The sequence below is a fragment of the Chiloscyllium plagiosum genome, unplaced genomic scaffold (assembly GCF_037043375.1).
Source record: "Chiloscyllium plagiosum isolate Xiang-an unplaced genomic scaffold, Cpla_swu_hap1 HiC_scaffold_30, whole genome shotgun sequence".
Taxonomy (NCBI): Eukaryota; Metazoa; Chordata; class Chondrichthyes; order Orectolobiformes; family Hemiscylliidae; genus Chiloscyllium; species Chiloscyllium plagiosum.
Window position 1 is genome coordinate 54,591,528 of NW_028270168.1, and position 20,312 is coordinate 54,611,839.

The window sequence follows — 20,312 nt, forward strand, 5'->3', positions numbered from 1 at the left end:
AGTACAATGTAACTCTGCAAGTACAAATTCACCCCACAAACGTATGTGGGTTTTGTGTGTGTGTGTGTGAATGGGGTGGGGGGTTGTGAGTGCCTGTGAGAGTGTATTTGTGTGTGCGTGTGTGCGTAAAGGGGTCTAAGTCTGTGAGAGAGTACATTTGTGAGTGTGGGAGGGTGTATGTCTATAGGAGTGTGTGTGTGTCTGGGGTGGGGATTGTGAGTGTCTGTGAGAGAAAGTGTATATGTGTGTGTGAGTGGAAAGGGGTCTAAGTCTGTGAGAGGGTGCATGTGTGAGCATGGGAGTGTGTGTGTCTGTAGGAGTGTTTTTGTGTGTCTGTGTGCGTGTCTGTGTATGTGTATGTATAGGAGTGCCTGTGTGTGTGTGTGTGCATTTGTGTGTATTTGTGTGTGTGTGTATAGAAGTGTCTGTGTGTGTATATAGTGCAATGGTGGTCACCTGTAGTGTGACATGAACCCACCAATGATCTGTTTGAGATTTGGCAGTTGTTTAAAGGTGAACAGTGGAGGTTGTGGGGAAGGTCTTGGCGAGGTGCTCATCCTCATTGATAATGTGTTGCAGGTCATGAAGAACATGGCATAATTTTTCAGCTCCTGGGGAAGTACTGGACAACAAAGGGTACCCTGTCGGTTGCAGCACATGTCTGACTCCTGAGGAGATCATTACAGTTCCTCGATGTGGCATGTTGGAACTGGTGGTCGATGAGTTGAGCATCGTACCCCGTTCTTATGAGGGCATCCCTGAGAAGTTCCAGGTGGTTGTCACGTTCCTGTTTTAACATGTTTTGGGTGGAAGCTGGAGAAGTGTAACATTGTGAGGTTGTCTATGGGTTTGTGGGGTGAATTTGTACTTGCAGAGTTACATTGTACTTTGCTCAAAAACTGCATGAATCCATGTAAGACTCTGTTAACTCACTTTTTAGATTAGAATCAATCTAAACACTATGGCACAGACAGGGAATATGGGGGTTAACGCCTTCAATATCTTAACATCTTATCTGGGCTGACACCAATTGTTACAGTTAACCTGAGAATGTAACTTTTAAAAAAAGCCTTGTGATTTACATATGAAAGAAGAGACATTATCATGGTCATTCTAACAGATGAGAAACTTAACAAACAATCAAAGTATTTTTCAATGTATAATTTCAGTTCCATCACACTGTAAACTTTTGCTATAAATTCTGTGTCTTACAATTGTGTACTCCACAACCACCTGAAGGAGCAACGCTCCAAAAGCTAATGCTTCCAATTAAACCTGTTGGACTATAACCTGGTGTTGTGTGATTTTTAACTTTGTACACCACAGTCCAACACCAGCATCTCCAAATTATTCCTTAAAACTGTTTGAGCTCTGTTGGTTCCTTTGATCTGTGCAATTTCCCTTTGTCAGTAGAAGGTTCAAATCTGCAAAATCTTTACCTGAGCTGGAGTGTTGCCCAGGTGCCCATTTCAGGAATGCTAGCTGAGATGTTAACTATCAGAATTAGGTTGCAAGCTCCATTGTCATTCTGTTTTCTAACTTCAATTTTGTTCCAGTTTCCTGAGTGCTTGTGTACCTAACAACTTCATCTGTGTGAGAATTTAGAACCACAGAGTGGGTAGAGCACAGAGGGTGGTCATTCTGCCCATTGTATCTGTGCTGGCCCTCTGAAGGAGCAACACCACTCATATAACTTGTCCCAGTAGCCCTCCAATTTTTTTCCCTTTCAGATAATGATTTTGTTCCATCTTGAAACACTGGATTAAATCTGCCTCCACCACAATCTCAGGCAGCACGTTTCAGACCTAGAATTGGCTTCTTTTGCCAATTACATTAAAGCTGTGGCCTCTGGTTTGTAGGCCTTAGACTAATAGAAAAGTTTCTCCCTATCTACTCTGTCCAGATCACCCATGATTGTAAGCACGTTTTTCAAATCTTCTCTCAACCTTCTCACCCTGACTGTGCCTCATTCTGAGCTCTGTTTTAGCCTTACTTCATATCTGCTTTGGCAACTGACACCGGAACTAGACATTGCACAGTCTGGAATTACTCAGTAACACTCGTAAGTAACTGCTGCACATGCTCAATTCAACTTCTTCTCACTTCCCCTTCCCTACAATTGAAGTGATCTGATCACAAGTTTCTGGTTCACCAGAAAAAATCCTGCTTCTGCCAAGTAAGTACTTAATTTGTTTGGCATTTCAAAGATCATTTAATTATGTACTTCATATGTTTAGCTTTATTTAATTGTGAATACCTTCCTTCCATTTCCTGACCATAAAGGATAAACAAGAAGTTTTCCAAACAGCAAAAAGCAGGAAAAGTGCAAATACAATGAGCCTTGGGTATCCACGTGCATAGATTATTAAAAATTATGAATAGGTATAAAAGAGAATCCCAAAGTTGGATGGAATGTTGCTCTTCATACTGAGAGAACTGGAAAACAGGGGAGTAAAAAGCTTGTTTCAGATAAACACAGTATTGGGAGATACTGTGAACCATTCTGGATACCGCTCCTTAGGATGGTATCGGCCTTGGAGGGAGTGCAGTACAGATTTACCAGATTGACACTTAGACTTGAAGTGTTTAATTGTGCAGAAAGGTTACTTGAAGAGCACTGGAGTTTCAAAGATTTAAAGAGTAACTTGATCAAATGTACAGTATGTTAATGGACAGTTGTGCAGAGAGAAACTGTTTCTTCTACAAATAGAAATTGATGCTAGATTTGAAATCTGAGATTCATGGAGTCTTAGCTAAAAGTATTAAGGCTTGTGGGGCAAAAATGATTTATTTAGTTAGTTCGCAGACCAGAAATCTGGAATTTCCCTTACTATCTTACCATTGGGAGCCCCAAAACTCAGCCATCTCTGTGTCAGAGTGATTTACAAAAAACTCTTCCTCAGCTTACTATAAAATTAGCTTAACTTGAAAAAAATCAAAGTTGCTGCAGGATTAGAATACCATGCACCTATGTGGAAAAGTCCTCATGATTGAAAGATGTCATGTTCTTAATGGAGTGAAACTGGTTCAGGAACTGAATAGCTTTTCCTGGTTAATGATTTGGTAAAAGACATTGAACCTTTGCTGGAATCTACTTTCCCTACTTAGTGCTGACTATTAGAACATACAAGGTATCACAGCTGAGCTCCTTCTTTGTGTCTGATCTATGAGGTCTGTGAGCAGCCATGGATTGGCGCTGGGTGCAAAAATCATAAGGGAATTGGATAGGTTGAATATTAAAGGTCATTTTCCTAGGGTGGGGGAGTCCAAAACTAGAGGGCATAGGTTTAAGGTAATAGGGGAAAGAATCAAAAAGGTCCTGAGGGGTAACTTTTTCACACAAAGCGTGGTCCTCATGTGGAACAAGCTGCCATGAAGTGGTGGAGGCTGGCACAATCACAACATTTAAAAGAAATCTGGAGAGGTCTATGAATAGGAAGGGTTTAGAGGGCTGTGGGCCTAATGCTGGCAAATTGGACTAGGCCAGACTGGAATGTCTGGTTGGTGTGGACAAATTGGACCAAAGGGTCTGTTTCCATACTCGATGACTCGATGACTCTTATACCTGAAGGCAAGATCATTGTGGGAGCATTATTGCACAGGGTTCTGTATTCACTGTTTTCTGACAATCCTTGAGCAGACCTCAGCCTAGCAGAATGATGCAATAAGGTAGAGAGAGCTGATTATATCAGAAGGTGATTGTTGTGGGCCTAACATTCCAGCCTAGAATAGCAGTTCCACCAGTGTTCATCATCAATGCAACATCTAGTCCCACCAAACCCAATTAAGGGAGCAGCACGGTGGCTCAGTGGTTAACACTGCTGCCTCACAATGCCAGGGACCCGGATTCAATTCCCACCTTGGGTGACTCTCTGTGTGGAGTTTGCACGTTCTCCCTGTGTCTGCGTGGGTTTCCTCTGGGTGTTCCGGTTTCCTCCCACAATCCAAGGATGTGCAGGTTAGGTGAATTGGCCATGCTAAATTGTCCATAGTGTTAGGTGCATTAGTCAGGGGTAAATATAGGGTAGGGAAATGGATCTGAGTGGGTTACTCTCCGGAGGATCGGTGTGGACTTGTTGGGCTGAAGGGCCTGTTTCCATATTATAGGGAATCTAAATTAAAAATGCACCAGGAAGGGGTTAATCTGAATATTCTTCATGGTATCTATCAAGCAAATCACGAGTTTTGTTCTCATTTCTACTGTGGTTCCAAATGCTCTCCTCTTCCATTGTATTGCTGCCTTTCACTGACAACATGGCTTTGCCCTTCCTTTCAGAGGTCATGGGAAGCTATTCAAAATTAACCATTCCCATAGCAACAAGATGCTGTAAGGACAGTATTGTGCATTTGTCCATTTGTTTTAAAACTGGTTTGGGGATTGGACTGGCTCAAATCCAGCAGAGTCCCAGGCTAATCGATGCTTTAGATGACAATTGTCCCGCTGGGGTCGATGCATGTGCTTAGAAGCAGATGTTGCTGCAGCAAGATCAGAATGGAAACCTCCAGCTCACTGAATTCCTGTTCAGTGGATAGCAACATTCACACTGAAAATATTATCAACTTGTTAAGAATCTAATATAAATGAGTACTTTCTCAAATGAATACAGGTGGAAATCTAAATCGGTCTCCTTCAAGAAGTGTAGATGCAGATAAAAACTAAGGTTAATTACATTTTGATTGGTATGGGTAATAATCCAGGTGGATAGAGAGAGGGAAGATACACAGCAGCAATGATCTAGCTGAGTGTCAGTACCAACTGAAGAGATTGACAGGCCTCCTGATCCTACAGAGTCGAAAAGTGTGGTGCTGGAAAAGCACAGCAGGTCAGGCAGCATCCGGGGAGCAGGAGAATTGACGTTTTGGGCAAAAACCTTTCATCAGGGATGTTCTGCTTCTCAGATGCTGCCTGACTTGCTGTTCTTTTCTAGCACCACACTTTTCAACTCTAATCTCCAGCATCTGCAGTCGTCACTTTCTCCTGATTCTACATTAAACGGAGTGGCGTATTTGACTGGCGGTATTTTGGAATGTGGAATTATTCAACAACATAGAGTGTTACATATTATCATGAAATCAATAAATGGAATCAGGGTCCAGCTGGTGGAGGTGTGATTAGCTTCTGTATTTCCAGCCTTGTTATTTTTTATTTTTCTGTATTATTTTAATACTGATGTCACGGCCAATGTTTATTCATCAAGCAACAACCAAAACAGATTCACAAAAATAAAATATTGCAGATGCTGGAGATCTGAAATAAAAACAGAAAGCACTGGAAATTCTCAGCAACTCTAAGAGCACCTTTGGAGAGAAAAAAGTGAATTAATGTTTCAAATCCTATATGGCACCTTTTTGGAACTGAAGATTTAAACCATGCTGTTATCTCTTTGCTGTGTGTGTGAACTTGCTGAACATAAACCAGCCACTGCATTCTCTACACGATATTACAACAGTGATCTCAGTTCAAAATGACTCCAGTGGCTGTAAAATACTTCAGGGCTTCCTGGTTTTGTGAAAGTCGTCACAGAAATGCAAATATGTTTTCAGAAAGCTTTTGGGGAAAGTTATGGTGGAAATTTCAATCTACCCCCAATCCCCCAACACACCTTATTACATTTCAGTCTTTGATCAGTGTTAATGTATATCCTGTTTCTGATGGTGGTTGGGGTACATATTGCTCTACTTCCTGTAATCTGTGGTCTGGTGGTTTGGCTTTATGTTGTTTACCTCTTCCTCTTGCAATCTCTTTATCAAAATAGGAGACTGATTGCTGCAATTGATATGGATTTGCGAGTTGAGCTTGTATTCCCCCTGGCTTTAGGATCAGAACTAGATTTTCTGAGGAATTGCAATCTTACACACATTGCCACTCTTCTTGTTTTTTTTTAATGTCATGAAAGAGCCCCTTCTGAAAGGAGGTTGTGCTCAGGCTTCCTTCAGAAATGGGGAGCCATACTTCCATCCTGACAGGGAAGGTTGGGGGAAGGTGAGTTAACCTAATCCCTAATGCTAACCATGTCCCCTTTTTCAAAGCAGAATCATATTCTGTGATTTAAATGTCCAGCATTATAATCAACCACTTTGACAGCAGCTGTCAAATGGTACATATAGAAGGCAGGTCTGAGGGTGTGATGCTGACAGGGTAGGATATCCAATGGGAAGGGGATAGGGGTGCAGTGTGTGTCGAGGGTAGAGTACCAGGTAGGTCTGGTGTGCCAGGTTAGAAGAGTACCTGGTGGGTAGGATGCCCAGTGGGTGGGAGTAAGATGCCAAGTGGGTAGAGTGCCAGGCACATAGGTTGCTAGGAGGGTCAGGTAAGTGATAGATTGTTAAGGTGGGTGGGATATATCGGTCAGGTGCAAATCTGGCAGCAGGGCAGTTCAACTCTGAGATTGGGGGATGGGGTGGGTAAGCCTTAAAATGGTAGAAGTCAGCTATTCAGCCCCTCGTAGCTGCTCAGCCATTCAATATGAACACGGCTGATCTGACAATCCTCAACTCTATTTTCCTGGCTTTTCCCCAGATCCCTTGATTCTCATACTAGTTAAAAATCTGTCCATCACAGCCTTGAATTTACTTAATGAATTCCAAAGATTCACTCCTCTCTGAGAGAAGAAATTCCTCCTCATCTCTGTGCGAGATAAGCGGCTGTCTGGCCCCATCTCCGGCACTTTTATTTCCCTTCCCAGGAACAAAGACACGGAGGAGTCTGTCCAAAACTTTTCATTCAACTTTGCAAAGTCAGGTGTTGTTCCCGTGGGTACACACACAAGCATAGTAATCTCCACGCATTATATACACGTATATGTGGGCTGGGTCTCCTACTGCTGTCTTGACCAACGAGTGCTAGGGTTCCCCACCGTTTTCCTTATTTGGGTTCTGGTGCCTGCGATTATTTTGTTACTCACTTGGCCAATCAGTGTTCGAGCTCCCCGTTCTTTCCTTATATGGATGATGTTGTACAACTGTGGTTAAGGGCGGTCTCTCAACTATCGAGGAAAGCTGTTACAATTGTTTCATTCATAAAAACATGGGGGAGGTTCGGCAACAGTTTCGAGTGTCTGCTTGTGTTTACTATAAGGTAGAAAAGACTAAAATGCAGCTAACTGTTTAAAAATTACACTACCCCCTACAAATCCCCCGTGTCTTTTCTTACGGCCTGTAATTTTTAAACCGTAAGTTTCTTCTCCAGGGCGTTTAATAACTCCCGAGCTTGTTCATCAAACTGCCCGTCTCTAATACTACCCCCGCCCAAGAGGGATTCACGTTGTTCCATCTCGAGATTCATTCATTCAACCTGCCCATAGGGAACATTCCTCTTAGTAAGGGCGGTTTCGATCAGTCGTTGAGTTAATCCCCGGACGCAGGGAATAACACAACACCCAAGGGCAGTGAGTACCCCTGCCACCACTATACATGAGACAAGAAAGGGAACGACCACCCCCGTCCATTTACCGAACCAAGCTTCCAACCGGTCCGTGAGGCCAGAGTCGATGCCCGAGTTTTCGGCCAGTTTGTCCGCCAATGTGGTGAGTCCATCCAGGGCGCGGGTGATGGACCCATCAGGGGCTGTGTTGTTGGGGATGAAAGTGCAGCACTGAGTGCCTATCATGACACAAACACCCCCCTTCTCTGCCAACATCATGTCTAAGGCCAACCTATTTTCCCACGCCATCCTACTGGTGGCGTCCAGTTGTTCTGCTATTCCTTTCACTGCATCCCGGGTATAATTAATGAACCTCTGCTGATTGTAGTAATTATAATTAATCCAATCCACGTTCTTATTGATGGTCACCCACCAGAACAGTGACGACTCAAAACCCGCCGCTATCTGGTTCCTAGCCTTGTATTCGTCAGGAACACCCCTGGGGACCCCTATGGCATCTAAATATATGTTATCATCGAAAGAGGTCTCCAAAGCTCTCTCAGTTCTTCCACTGGAATGGGGTTGCTCTTGTTTTTCGAATGCCAGGGTGAATGGGATGGCCAATTGAACGATTGCACAAGTGCCCGTCCATTTTCGGGGCAGGGTCGGTCGCAGAACCCTCCCACCACAGTACCACCAGAGGTCTGCCCTAGGCACATGAATGTGGGAGTAATTCCCGCCCCCAGTAGTTTCATTGACCAGCCGAATTGATCCGCTGCACTTGTCAAATGTCCCCACATCGTTGTCCCACTGTAATACCGTCCGAGAGACGTAGGCCTGGTGCGTACCCGTTATCCCTGAGAATGATGGCGGGCGGGGCGCCCCCTCAGACCTGACGGGGGAAACTTCAAACTCAAGGGTCGACAAGTGGAGTCGTTCCAGGCCTCTCGGTCCTGGTACAGCCTTATCATGCAGTCCAAGGCTCGTGGGTGTTTCTCCCATCCCAGCGGGAATGGGACCACCTGAGGGTTAGGGCGGGCACCCGTGCATGCGTAGCAATCACTCTTTTTCATGCTCCTCACAGTATATTTGACCCACTCCATCCAGGCATTCGCCTCCCCGTATCCCGTTTCTATTTCAAAGGTCTTTTCCAAATCCGTCACCTCAATTATTCTAATCTTTTCCTGCTCATCGGTGGCGGATGAGCCCCCAGACTCAGCTTCAATGATCGTGATACGCGTGCGGCACAGCTGCACCCCCTCCTGTCCTGCCTGGCCCCCAACCCTAATACCCAGTATTGTTCCATTAAGGCTCGTCCCGTTGTTTCCCAAGTTCTTTATGGTCAGATAGAGCGGATTGCACTGATTCTGCCCACAATCCCGTCCAGGGGTGATGGGATCACGGACAACTGACACCATAGCCTGGACCCCGGGGGCTGGAGGCCTATGTATGCCTTCCCTACCATGCAATTGTAATACTAACGTCTGACCCTGGAATCCCCTTTCTCTCTCTAGGTTCCGCTTAGTTTGATTCAGTTCTTTTTTAGTCCCACAGGGCACCAACCCACATAGGTCTAAGCTAAATGTCTGTGTTGGCTTGTTGGCAGGCACGGAGATGGAGAACCACTGACGGTCCTCTGCTTGTTTTATCCAGAGGCCAAATTGGGTAACACGCGCACTATGACCCAGCCCAAGGATAATGGCATAGCAAGTTAACAATACGATTGACCGCATTTTGTCGCGACACCTGTAGCCAGAGGGCACAGTTCCTTTAGACTCGCCAAAGTCCGATTAGTTTGTTCTCAGGGTCTCTGTTCCTTAGATGCCTTTGTCAGAGAGGTTCGTTCGTCCTCCGTCGGTTGTGGCACTGGTCCCTTGACTCGAGTGTAATGTGTCCAGCCCTTTTCGGCCGTACGGACAGCCGTTTCGGTAGTCAAAAGTACCAGGAAGGGACCGTCCCAAGTTGGTTCAAGGGTACGTTGCTTCCAGCTTTTAATCAGGACCCACTGACCCGGCTTGACGGTGTGCACTGCAAACTCGAGGGGCGGCATCTGTGCCAAAAGTACCTGTTGGCGTAAACGAGATAGAGCAGACCCCAGAGCCACCACATATTTGTGCACAAACATATCCCGAGACTCGAATACAGGAGGTTCCCCTTCGGCCCATGGAACGGGAGGCCAAACAGCATTTCGAAAGGGGAGACGCCCAAATCCCGCCTTGGCTGGGTGCGAATTTGCAATAGGGCAAGGGGTAGGCATTTGGTCCAAGGCAGGCCGATTTCACTAGTGAGTTTGGTTAGCTGCTTTTTGATGGTCTGGTTCATTCTTTCGACCTTGCCCGAGGAGGGGGATGCCAGGGGGTGTGCAAATCCCAGTCAATCCCCATTGCTTGCACTACATTCTGGAGGACGGTCGAGGTGAAGTGGCTCCCCTGGTCAGAGTCAATAGCGCGGGGTAGCCCAAATCGTGGGATGATTTGTTCAAGTAGAATTTTGCTAACCTGAGTTGCTGTTGCCATGGCAGTGGGGAAAGCTTCCACCCATCCTGTCAGGTGATCTACTATTACTAATAGATACTTCAGGCGACCTATGGGGGGGGAGCTCAGTGTAATCTACCTGGACATAATCAAACGGCCTATAGGCCGGACTCCTACCCCCTTGTCTTGCATGCTGCCGCAGCCCCCTTTTGTTAATCTTTCGACATGTTATGCAATCTCCTGTGACCTGCTTGGCTACCGTGTACAGACCAGGGTGAGCATATCGGCGCAGGAAGGCATCACACAGTGCCTGGGCGCCCCAGTGACCCCCTTGGTGTAGACGGGCAATAATGTCCCGCGTCAACGGTCAATTTGGTAGCTGGCGGCCATCGGGTAAGGTCCACTTCCCTTCCCTATCCTTTGTACCCCCCAGAGACGCAAGAAGAGTTTCTTCTTTGTCAGTAAACGTGGGCACTTCGGTAATTTCGGATATCTGGGGAATCCTTACCAGGCAGTTTATTACTTCCTTCCCCATCCCGGCCAATTTTGCCTGTTCATCTGCCAATTGATTCCCCAGGGTCTCTATTTTATCGTCTTTCTGGTGCCCTTTCACATGTACTACAGCAATCTCTTGTGGCAGCAACAAATCCTCCAAGATCATGGCTACTAGTTCCTCGTGGACCAACCCCTTTCCTCTACTATTTATCATTCCCATTTCCTTCCAGATCTTCCCAAAGGTGTGTACTACCCCAAAGGCATACTTAGAGTCAGTGTAGATTGTCCCAGCTATTCCCTTTAAATTCCTCAGAGCCCGGTGCAAGGCGTACAATTCGCACGTTTGTGCGGACCAGGCATTCGGTAGCCGTCCACTTTCCACTAATTCCCAACCAGTCTCACTAATGACTGCATAACCGTTGTGTCTTTTCCCATCTATCACTCGAGAGGACCCTTCAATGTACCACCGCCTTCCTGCATGTAAGGGGGTGTCCCTCAGATCTTCCCTCACTTTACTCTGGTACTCTATTATGTCTGAACAGCAGTGTTCCAGTTCCTCCTCCCCTTCCCCTTTCCAAAGAAAGTCCGCCGGGTTCTGGCAGCCCCCGACTTCTATTCGGAGGTCTTCTCGGTCTAACAATATGGCTTCATATTTCAGAATTCTCGAGTCAGTCAGCCACCTCCCGGCCTTCTGATTCAGGATAGTTCTAACCTGGTGGGGAGTAGTGACTGTCAAGGGGGCCCCGAAAGTCAACTTCCTGCTTTCCTCTACCAGCTTTGCCGTGGCTGCCACCGCTTGGACACACTCCGGCCACCCTCGGGAGACTGGATCCAAAATTTTTGACAGGAAAGCCACGGGCATCCATTTATCCCCCCCAATCCTGGGTCAATACTTCAAGAGCGGTTCCCTTTCTGGAGTTCACAAAGAGACGAAATGTCTTACTAAAATGTAACATCTTGTCTAAATGGGCCCACCCGTAAATTTACCAGGGGTTCTTGGTAGGCCCGTGTTCCGATCCTCCCCTGACTTCCCTAATCCATTTGTTCACGCTCCATTTCATACATCCCTTCTCTTTCCCTTTTAAACTCGGGACAATCCCTTTTGAAGTGTCCCAGTTTCCCACAATGGTAACATCCGGCCATCTGAGGCCGCTCAATTCCATAAGATCCTCCTCTCTCACTTCTGCCCCGTCTCGCTCCTCTCCCTCTCCAACTTTCCTTCGACGTTCCTCTTTCCACCCCATAACCTCCCTCCCCCATTCCGGTGGACTTACAAGCTTCCCGTACGGCTGCCACCATCATTTTTGTCTTATGTTTCTCCCTTATTACATCCCTCTGAACGTACACCTTCTGTGCTTCCCGTAATAATTCTGCAACATCTTTTTCAGCCCAATCCTCCACTTTCTGTAATTTCTTCTGAATGTCAGGCCATGACTTAGTCACAAAGTGCACCTTAAGCATGCCCTTGCCTATTTCCCCATCGGGGTCTAAACCTGAATACTTTCGCATGGACTCCCGCAAACAGTCTAAAAACTCACTCGGGGATTCATCCTTTTTCTGTCCAACTTCGAATGCTTTCGCTAAATTCCGCTGTTTGTACACGCAGGTTTGGATCCCCTGATTATAAGGCTTCTGAGATCTGTCATATTGGCCCATCCCCCTGCGTCGTTATGATCCCACCGGGGGTCCTCTAAGGGGTACTTCTGCTCTCCACGCTGAGGGCCGTCCTGATGCTCCCTATCCCAAATGGCCATTGCACTATTCCGGATCATAACAATTTCATCGTAATTAAATAGTATTCTCATCATGGCCTGCAGTTCAGCCCATGTGTATATACTGGGCCCCAGAAATTGGTCCAGTTGTATTCCCACACTGACGGGGTCGTCCAGTAGACGGGGTAGTTCGTTACGGAGTTGCCGGATATCCCCAGAATTTAAAGGTTGTACTACGAACCCGGTCCGTTCGTTCCCAAACGGCACCTCTCGTAAGGGATTCAGCTGTTCAATATTGTCACTCGTCCCAGCTCTCAATCCCTCTTCTCAACCTTTCCGCATCTCGAGTCAGACTGATTTCCTAGTGCCTGGGGTGGGTTCTGCGCCCCCTCCTGTGCCCCCCCCCAGCAGTCCCTGCCTCACTGGTCGTAGCCTGCTGGGAATCGGATTTATCCGTCGCAGGAGGGATGTCCGCGCTGGACGCCTGGTCGTGCGCCTGGTTGTGCGCGGGTGGTATATACGGGGGCGGGGCGGACGGTGGCAAACCGTCGGTGAGGATGTCCCAAGACTTCTGGGGCTTCCTCGGGTCTGTTTGGGGAATCAGAGGATAGAGACGCGTGGGACTCTCGCCGTCGCCCGCCAACCAGGCGGCAGCGTATTTGCTCTCTTCTGGGTAAAACGGTTGTTTTCTGTTAACACATACATTTAGGATTTGACACACCCAGTCTTCATCAGACCCATACTCGGGCCAAACTACCGAGGGGACGCGGATAGGTTCTTTGGTCCATATAAAACAACAATATTTTATCATGGTCTCTTTCTTTAAGTCCTTTGTTCTACTACTTTCCGTCCATAGACTTAACTTCCGATCTAGTGGACTATCGGGGAGTATTTCTTTCCCATTTGCAGTCTTCCCTGACTTCTCCTTAGTAAATCTAGAAGTCTGATTTCCCATGGTCTATCTTCAGTCCTGGTCTTAAACGCCTAAAACGTTTTCACAGATGACCGTCAAAACCACAATTTCCCGTGGTTTATTTTCGGTCCTGGTCTTAAACGCCCAAAGCGTTTTCACAGATGACCGTCAAAACCACGCGGCCAACAAGGAAGAACAAAAGAAACTCTCTTACCTTGATCCGTGCACGGAGTTGTCTGGCCTTTTTAAATGTGTGTACCCCCATGTATAGTCACTAACCAGTCGTCCCAGCACTCGTCTGTGTGTTCCTTTTTCCAGGATTCAAAATTATTTTTAAATGAGCCGGGTCACATCCTCTCTTGGCCGACGGCCGACGGACCAAGCTGATCAGTGAGAAGTATAAATATATACTAGATGCGTCTTTGTTGTGATCAGGCTTGATCCGTGAGCCAAAGAGACTTCCCCCCGGCAATAATTATTTCATCCCGGACGAGCCCCCAATTGTGCGAGATAAGTGGCTGTCCGGCCCCATCTCCGGCACTTTTATTTCCCTTCCCAGGAACAAAGACACGGAGGAGTCTGTCCAAAACTTTTCATTCAACTTTGCAAAGTCGGGTGTTGTTCCCGTGGGTACACACACAAGCATAGTAATCTCCACGCATTATATACACATATATGTGGGCTGGGTCTCCTACTGCTGTCTTGACCAATGAGTGCTAGGATTCCCCACTGTTTTCCTTATTTGGGTTCTGGTGCCTGCGATTATTTTGTTATTCACTTGGCCAATCAGTGTTCGAGCTCCCCGTTCTTTCCTTATATGGATGATGTTGTACAACTGTGGTTAAGGGCGGTCTCTCAACTATCGAGGAAAGCTGTTACAATTGTTTCATTCATAAAAACATGGGGGAGGTCCGGCAACAGTTTCGAGTGTCTGCTTGTGTTTACTATAAGGTAGAAAAGACTAAAATGCAGCTAACTGTTTAAAAATTACACTACCCCCTACATCTCTCTCTTCAATGCATGGCCCTTTACAATGAGATGATGCCCTCTGATGTTAGACTCCCACAGGGGAACCAATTCTTCTGTATCTACACCGTGAAGTCCCCTAAGAATCTTGCCTGTTTCAATAAGGTCCTGTCTCATTCTTCGACATTCCAATGCATTTAAGCCCAGCCTACTCAACATCTCCTCATAACACAATCCATCCATACCCAGGGTCAATCTGGATGAATCTTCTCTGGCCGGTTTATCTTTCCTTAGATAAAGAGACCAAAACTGTTCACAATGTTTTTGCACTGGTCTGACTAGTGCCACCTGCAGGTTTGCAAGACCGCCCTCCTTTTATACAGTACTCCATTCCCTTTGAAATAAAGGTCAACACTCAATTTGTCTTCCCAATTTCAGTATATGTGGAATTTGGATTCTATCTTTTTGTGTCTTAAAGAAGGGTTATACCCAAAACACTGACTTCTCCACCGCCTGGTCTCCTGGTGCTCTATTGCTGTGCTCTTCCAGTCTCCTGTTTGTCTACTTTTGTGATTCATGGATGAGTACTTCCAAGTCCCTCTGTACTGCAGATTTCTGTAGTCTTTCTCTTTTTAAATAATCACAGAATCATAAAATCATACAGTACAGGCCATTGAATCTGCATCAACAAAAATCTACTGTAAGTCTCCCCTAAACCCACTTTCCAGCATTTGATCCTTAGCTTGAATGTTATGACATTCCAAATACTTTTTCAGGAGTTGTGGTGTTTTCTATTTTTACTACTCTCCCAGGCACTACATTCCAGATCCCCACTACCCTCAAGATGAAAACAATTTCGTCAAATCCTCTCTAAACCTCGTGGCCTTTTGCCTTAAAATTATGCCCCCTCATTATTATTTACCTAAGAGAAACACCCCATCTACACCCCTCATAATCTCATACACCTTATACAGATCCACTGCCCCAACCCTCTGCTTCAAAGAAAGCTTATCCAGCATCTCTACAGAGCTAAACTGCTCCATCCCAGGCAAGATCCTAGTGAATCTCTGCAACTCCTCCAGTGTAATCACATCCTTCCTCCAGTCTGGAGACCAGAACTGTACACAGTACTCCAATTGTGGTCCAGCCAAAGTCCTCAGTAGAGTTCTGACATAACCACCTGCTCTTTTAATCTACAGATATGTCAAATGAACTTCCTGGGGAAGTGGTAGATGCAGGCACAGTCAAGTTGCCAGGGTTGGAGTGTTTGAGCTATAGGAGATGATTAATAGGTTGGGGCTATTTTCCCTGGAGTGCCAGAGGCTGAGGGGTGACCTTAGACAAGTTTAAAAAATCATGAGGAGCATGGACAGAGTGAACAGCCAAGGGAATCCAAACTTAGAGGCTTACGGTGAAGGGAAAGATTTAAAAGGGACAAGATTTAAGGGGCAACTTTTGCACGCAGAGTGTGGTCCTTGTATGGAACAAACTGCCTGAAGAAATGGTGGAAGCTGGAACAATTACAACATTAAAAAGACATCTGGATGGGTATATAAATAGGAAGGGTTTAGAAGGATATGGGCCAAATGCTAGCAAATGAGGCGAGATTAGTTTATAACATCTGGTCAACATGGACAAGTTGGACTGAAGGGTCTGTTTCCATGCTGTACATCTCCGAAGGATATGGTCCAAACACAGGTCAGTGGGACGAGTGTAGGTCGGGAAATTTGGTCGGCATGAATGAGTTAGACCAAAGGATCTGTTTCCATGCTGTATGACTCATGGTTTCATGGTATCCTGCCATCATTGAGTACCATCGAGAGTGTGGCACTGGAAAAGCAAAGCAGGTCAGGCAGCATCCGAGGAACAGGATGTTTCAGGCAAAAGATCTTCATCAGCCCTTCATTCATCGAGTACTCCCTTGTCTTATTAATAATATTCAGCTTTTCTATTTTTTCTTGCTAAAATATACAACCTCACATTTTCCCCATTACATTCCATTTGCTGAGATTTTGTCCACACAGTTAACCTCTGCAGACTCTTTATGTCACCCTCACCACTTGCCTTTCCAACTGCTATTGTGTCATGCACAAACTTGGTGATAAGCTGATGTCAGGTCAGGGTTCTGGGGCTGCAACAGGTCTGGGGAAGGTGTCGTTAAGGGTATATGTAGTTAATGTTGTCTCAGTTGAATAGTTATGAGTTATGCCAGGTATACAATAGTTTAAGTAAGTAACTGTTTACTTAACTCCAGTGGAACTGTCTGAATTCTCCAATTTAAATGGATACTGCTAATCAAAATGGATTTTCAAGATTTTCGATAATAGAGTTCTTATGTTGAAAGACAGAGACAGTGAGAGTTAGGAACTCATTGAATTGTGCAACATACAGCTGAAGGAATTAAAGCAGAAAACTGCAGCCAAAGCAATGGTCCTTATCTGTCTCATCCTTTTCCTTTTGATTCTCCATGCTCTTCCAACAAGTCATCGACCTACCTCCCAGTAAACCATCTACCCACCTCCCCCAATACACGATCGACCCACCCCCCAATACACCATTGACCCACCCCCCCATACACCATCGACCTATCTCCCAACAAACTATTATCCCAACCCCCAATAAACCATCTACCCACCCTCCCAACAAACCTAATGCACTCACATGTGAGCCATTCTATCCCTTTAAATCTCTGACCCAGATTGCAATGATCTCTGATTGGTTCATTCATACTCTTATTGTATTTTTCACTTTATCCTGTTGTATCAAACTTCCTGGTGACTCTGAAACTGCGTCTGACTGTGATAGTTTATACAGGAGTGTGTGTTGTGAGTGGGTTTTTTGTCAGTGTGGTTCAGCCGGTGTTGATGTGTGTTCTTTCCACAGCCAGACCATTCGCAGTACTATCCTAGCCATACTTCAGCAGCTGTCAGCAGTATGAGCTTGCCAGGTGTCATCACCCAGCAACCTATTACTGAACGTAACCCACTGATTGGAACAGGTTCATGGCGCTCAGGACTCTTCGACCTGGCTGACAACATACCTGTCTGTAAGTATTAACAACAGGGTCAGGGCAAAGCAAGTGGCAAGGGGTTAGGATAGAGGGAGGGAGGTGCAGGTCATTGAGATGGTGTTACAGTGAACTGTGGAATGAAGGCAGTCCTGAACAGTGTCAGGATGAGAAACAAGGCAGGGGTTCAACTGGGGTTTAGAAGGTGAGACAAGCATTAGAAGTCAAAGCAGGGCAAGGCATTTTGTTGTCATGGAGTAGTTAGGCCAAAGGGCCTATCTCTGTGCTGTAGAACTTGATGATTCTATGGGTCTATGACCCTCAAGACCTGTTCGTCCATTCATTAGGATCTGATCTGTTTGTGGCCTTTCCTGTCTGCACACCCTGTCCCCATAATAATCCAGTATCCCATATCAATTAGAAAGATCTGTTGAACTAACCCTTGAATATATTCACCTTCCCAATCTTGAATAGTCTCTGGGGAAGAGATTTCCAAAGGCAAACAATCCTCAAAGAGAAGAAATTCTTCCTCATCTCCAAAACATTATTCCTAAACTTTATGCTTAGCTTGAGCCCCTCACTCTTTAACAACTGTCAAACCCCTTAAAGAGGGATTGTCTTCTGTTGCTATGTCGACAATGTCTGTAACTGGGTACATATATCATGTACTTCTACACTTATCCACAAAACCAGGAATTCAGCATCTCAGTGTGCCAGTAGCTAGGTAAAGTTCGGAGAGTTTTTTAGAGTTCCTGCATTTTCCGCAGTGCCAGGAGCAATCAAAAAGACCTCAGTGTGAACTCAGAGAAGAAACTGCTTCCTAGGCAGAGCATCCCATCCACTATTGAGGAGTGTAAATCAGGGCCCAATAATTAGAGCCCAGAGCACTCGGGGGGCTGCTGTTCCCAATTCAGGGAGCACTGGGTGGGTGGGTGGGCCCACTTGTGGAAATCCAGGGGGAGCACAGTGCTGGGGCGAGGAGGAGGAGCAGCTTCAGGCCCTGGAGTTTTGAGGAAGGGTCAACTGATTTCTCTTCACAGACGCTGCCAGACCCACTGAGCTTTTCCAGCAATGTCTGCTTTTGAAGACAATGATAAGCTTTGGTCATGATGTCTACTAAATATTGGAATGTGTAACCCACAGGTGTCCTGGGTGCTTTGTGCCCCCAAATCCTGAGCTGTCACTTGGCCCACAGTTATGGAGAGAATTGTTGCCTGCCACTGGTTCCGGGGGGTATGATTGCCCTGAGAACTCACATGAGACTTTCCTACAATATTGAGGTAAGCTCCTTACACTCTTCCCCCGTCTCTCAGTCTAGCCTGCACTAATTCTGAGACCACTTAAAATATTTAGATTAGATTCCTACAGTGTGGAAAAAGGCCCTTTGGCCCAACAAGTCCACACCAACCCTCCAAAGAGCAACCCACCCAGACCCCCACACTCACCCCTTCACCTAACACTATGGGCAATTTAGCATGGCCAATTCACCTGACCTGCACATCTTTGGACTGTGGGAGGAAACCAACACAGACACTGGGAGAATGTGCAAACTCCACACAGACAGTTACCTGAGGCAGGAATTGAACCTGGGTCTCTGGCACTGTGAGGCAGCAGTGCTAACCACTGTGCCACCGTGCCACCCAAATTTTAGAGTCAACTACTGGTTACACTCTCCTTTCATCTCCACACCTAGACCACCTCTGACCCCCAATAACTTCTGACCCCCAACCACTTCTGGATCAACAATTGGCAAAAAACATCTGACAGTGGAATGCTGAGGACCAGACTAAGGTCTTCATTTCCAACAAAAGCATCTAATCCTAACCCACCAAACATTGAAAAAAGCTTTCTTCACCAATCCCTGAAGAAATATTTTCCACCAGTCACTGAACTGGCTTTCTCCACTTATTCTTGAGCAAGTTTTCTCAACCAATCATTGAACAGGTTTTCTTCATCAATTATCAAACAGATTTTCTCCACAATTCCTGAATTTCTGTCAATCTCAAAACAGGTCCCTGTATCCCAGTTCCTCTCCCAAATTCTGAAGAAAGATCCTTGATTTTAAAATGTGCTTCTCTCTCCATAGGTACTGCCAGACTTGCTGAGCTTCTCCAGCAATGTCTGTTTTTGTTACTTTCAGCATCTGCAGGCCTTTGATTTATCCCAACAATTGTACTTTTTAAATTGTCAATTGTCTTTTTAAACTTGGTTTAAATTGTCATCCTTGCTCTGATGGGGTTTTCAGCAATGTCTTAAAGAGCCTAATATGCTGAAGTTGTTCACTGTATCACAAAACTAATCAGAATCATCTGACAGGTCAGCTTCATTCCCTCTCTCTCACACACCACATCCATAGTGTTTTTGCAAGGTTTGTGAAGGTTTGTAGCTCAGGTTGAGGTTTAGGGTGTAGGTTTGCTCGCTGAGCTGTAGGTTTGATATCCAGACGTTTCATTACCTGGTTAGGTAACATCATCAGTGGGAACCTTCAAGTGAAGCTTCACTTGAAGGTTCCCACTGATGATGTTACCTAACCAGGTAATGAAACGTCTGGATATCAAACCTACAGCTCAGTGAGCGAACCTACACCCTAAACATCCATAGTGTCTGCATCCCAGGTTACTCCTTCCAGTATCACTGGGAAGATAAGCTCTCCACATACCCTCTAGTTGACATTTGAAGCCTTTACTCCAGCAAACAGTTGCTATAATTCACTTTAATTGTAATGTTTTAAGTAACTTGGTTAATTTCTTTAGCAGAGATGAAAGCCTGATTTAGGGTTTTAGTTTGAGTGTGAAGAGAATGGGAGGGTGATACTAACCTTAACACTAGAGGGTAGAGAAGGTATGGAATAAGCTACCCACATCTAGAGGGAGAGAGAGGTCAGATGAGATCTATTTATTTGATTGATTTATTAAAATGTTTATTGTTACAAAACACGAGTGAAAAGCGTTGTACAGTGGCCCGACTCTCTGGCGCCATCTTAAAACATAGAAAAATAAACCAAACATAGAATATAAAGGCAGAAGAATGAAGAAAAATGTTGAGCGACAGGGTAAGAGGCTTCATGTTACAGGCTGAAATTCCAACAACAGCTTGATGAAACATATGGGCCAGTTTGTCATTATGTTTTGGCCATACAATCAGTTGTTTCACTCAGGGATTAAGGGTCTGGGCACAGAGAGGCTGGGGGGGGTCTGGATTCCTGATGCTGTGAGGTGCCAGTGCCTACCACTGAGCCACCGTGCTGTTTGAGAGACACTGAGGATCTCCATAACAAAGAGTACCCATCATCAACGCCTCATCTTTCCGCCTCGGAACACTTCAACCCCAGGGCATCAATGTGGACTTCAACAGTTTCCTCATTTCCCCTTCCCCCACCTCA

At 45.6% G+C, this 20,312-nt stretch overlaps 1 protein-coding gene across 1 annotated transcript in view; it reads left to right on the top strand.

The window, feature by feature from the left end:
• Positions 1 to 2,050: 2,050 nt before the first annotated feature.
• The window catches only part of LOC122563763 (cornifelin homolog A-like), a 28,043-nt gene continuing 9,781 nt past the window's right edge, over positions 2,051 to 20,312 (top strand). Inside the window, exons 1-3 of the mRNA XM_043717969.2 lie at positions 2,051 to 2,176; positions 16,807 to 16,969; positions 18,074 to 18,210. Of these exons, the coding sequence (XP_043573904.2) occupies positions 16,858 to 16,969; positions 18,074 to 18,210 (249 nt within the window). The 5' untranslated portion in view covers positions 2,051 to 2,176; positions 16,807 to 16,857. The remainder of the gene's footprint in view (positions 2,177 to 16,806; positions 16,970 to 18,073; positions 18,211 to 20,312) is intronic.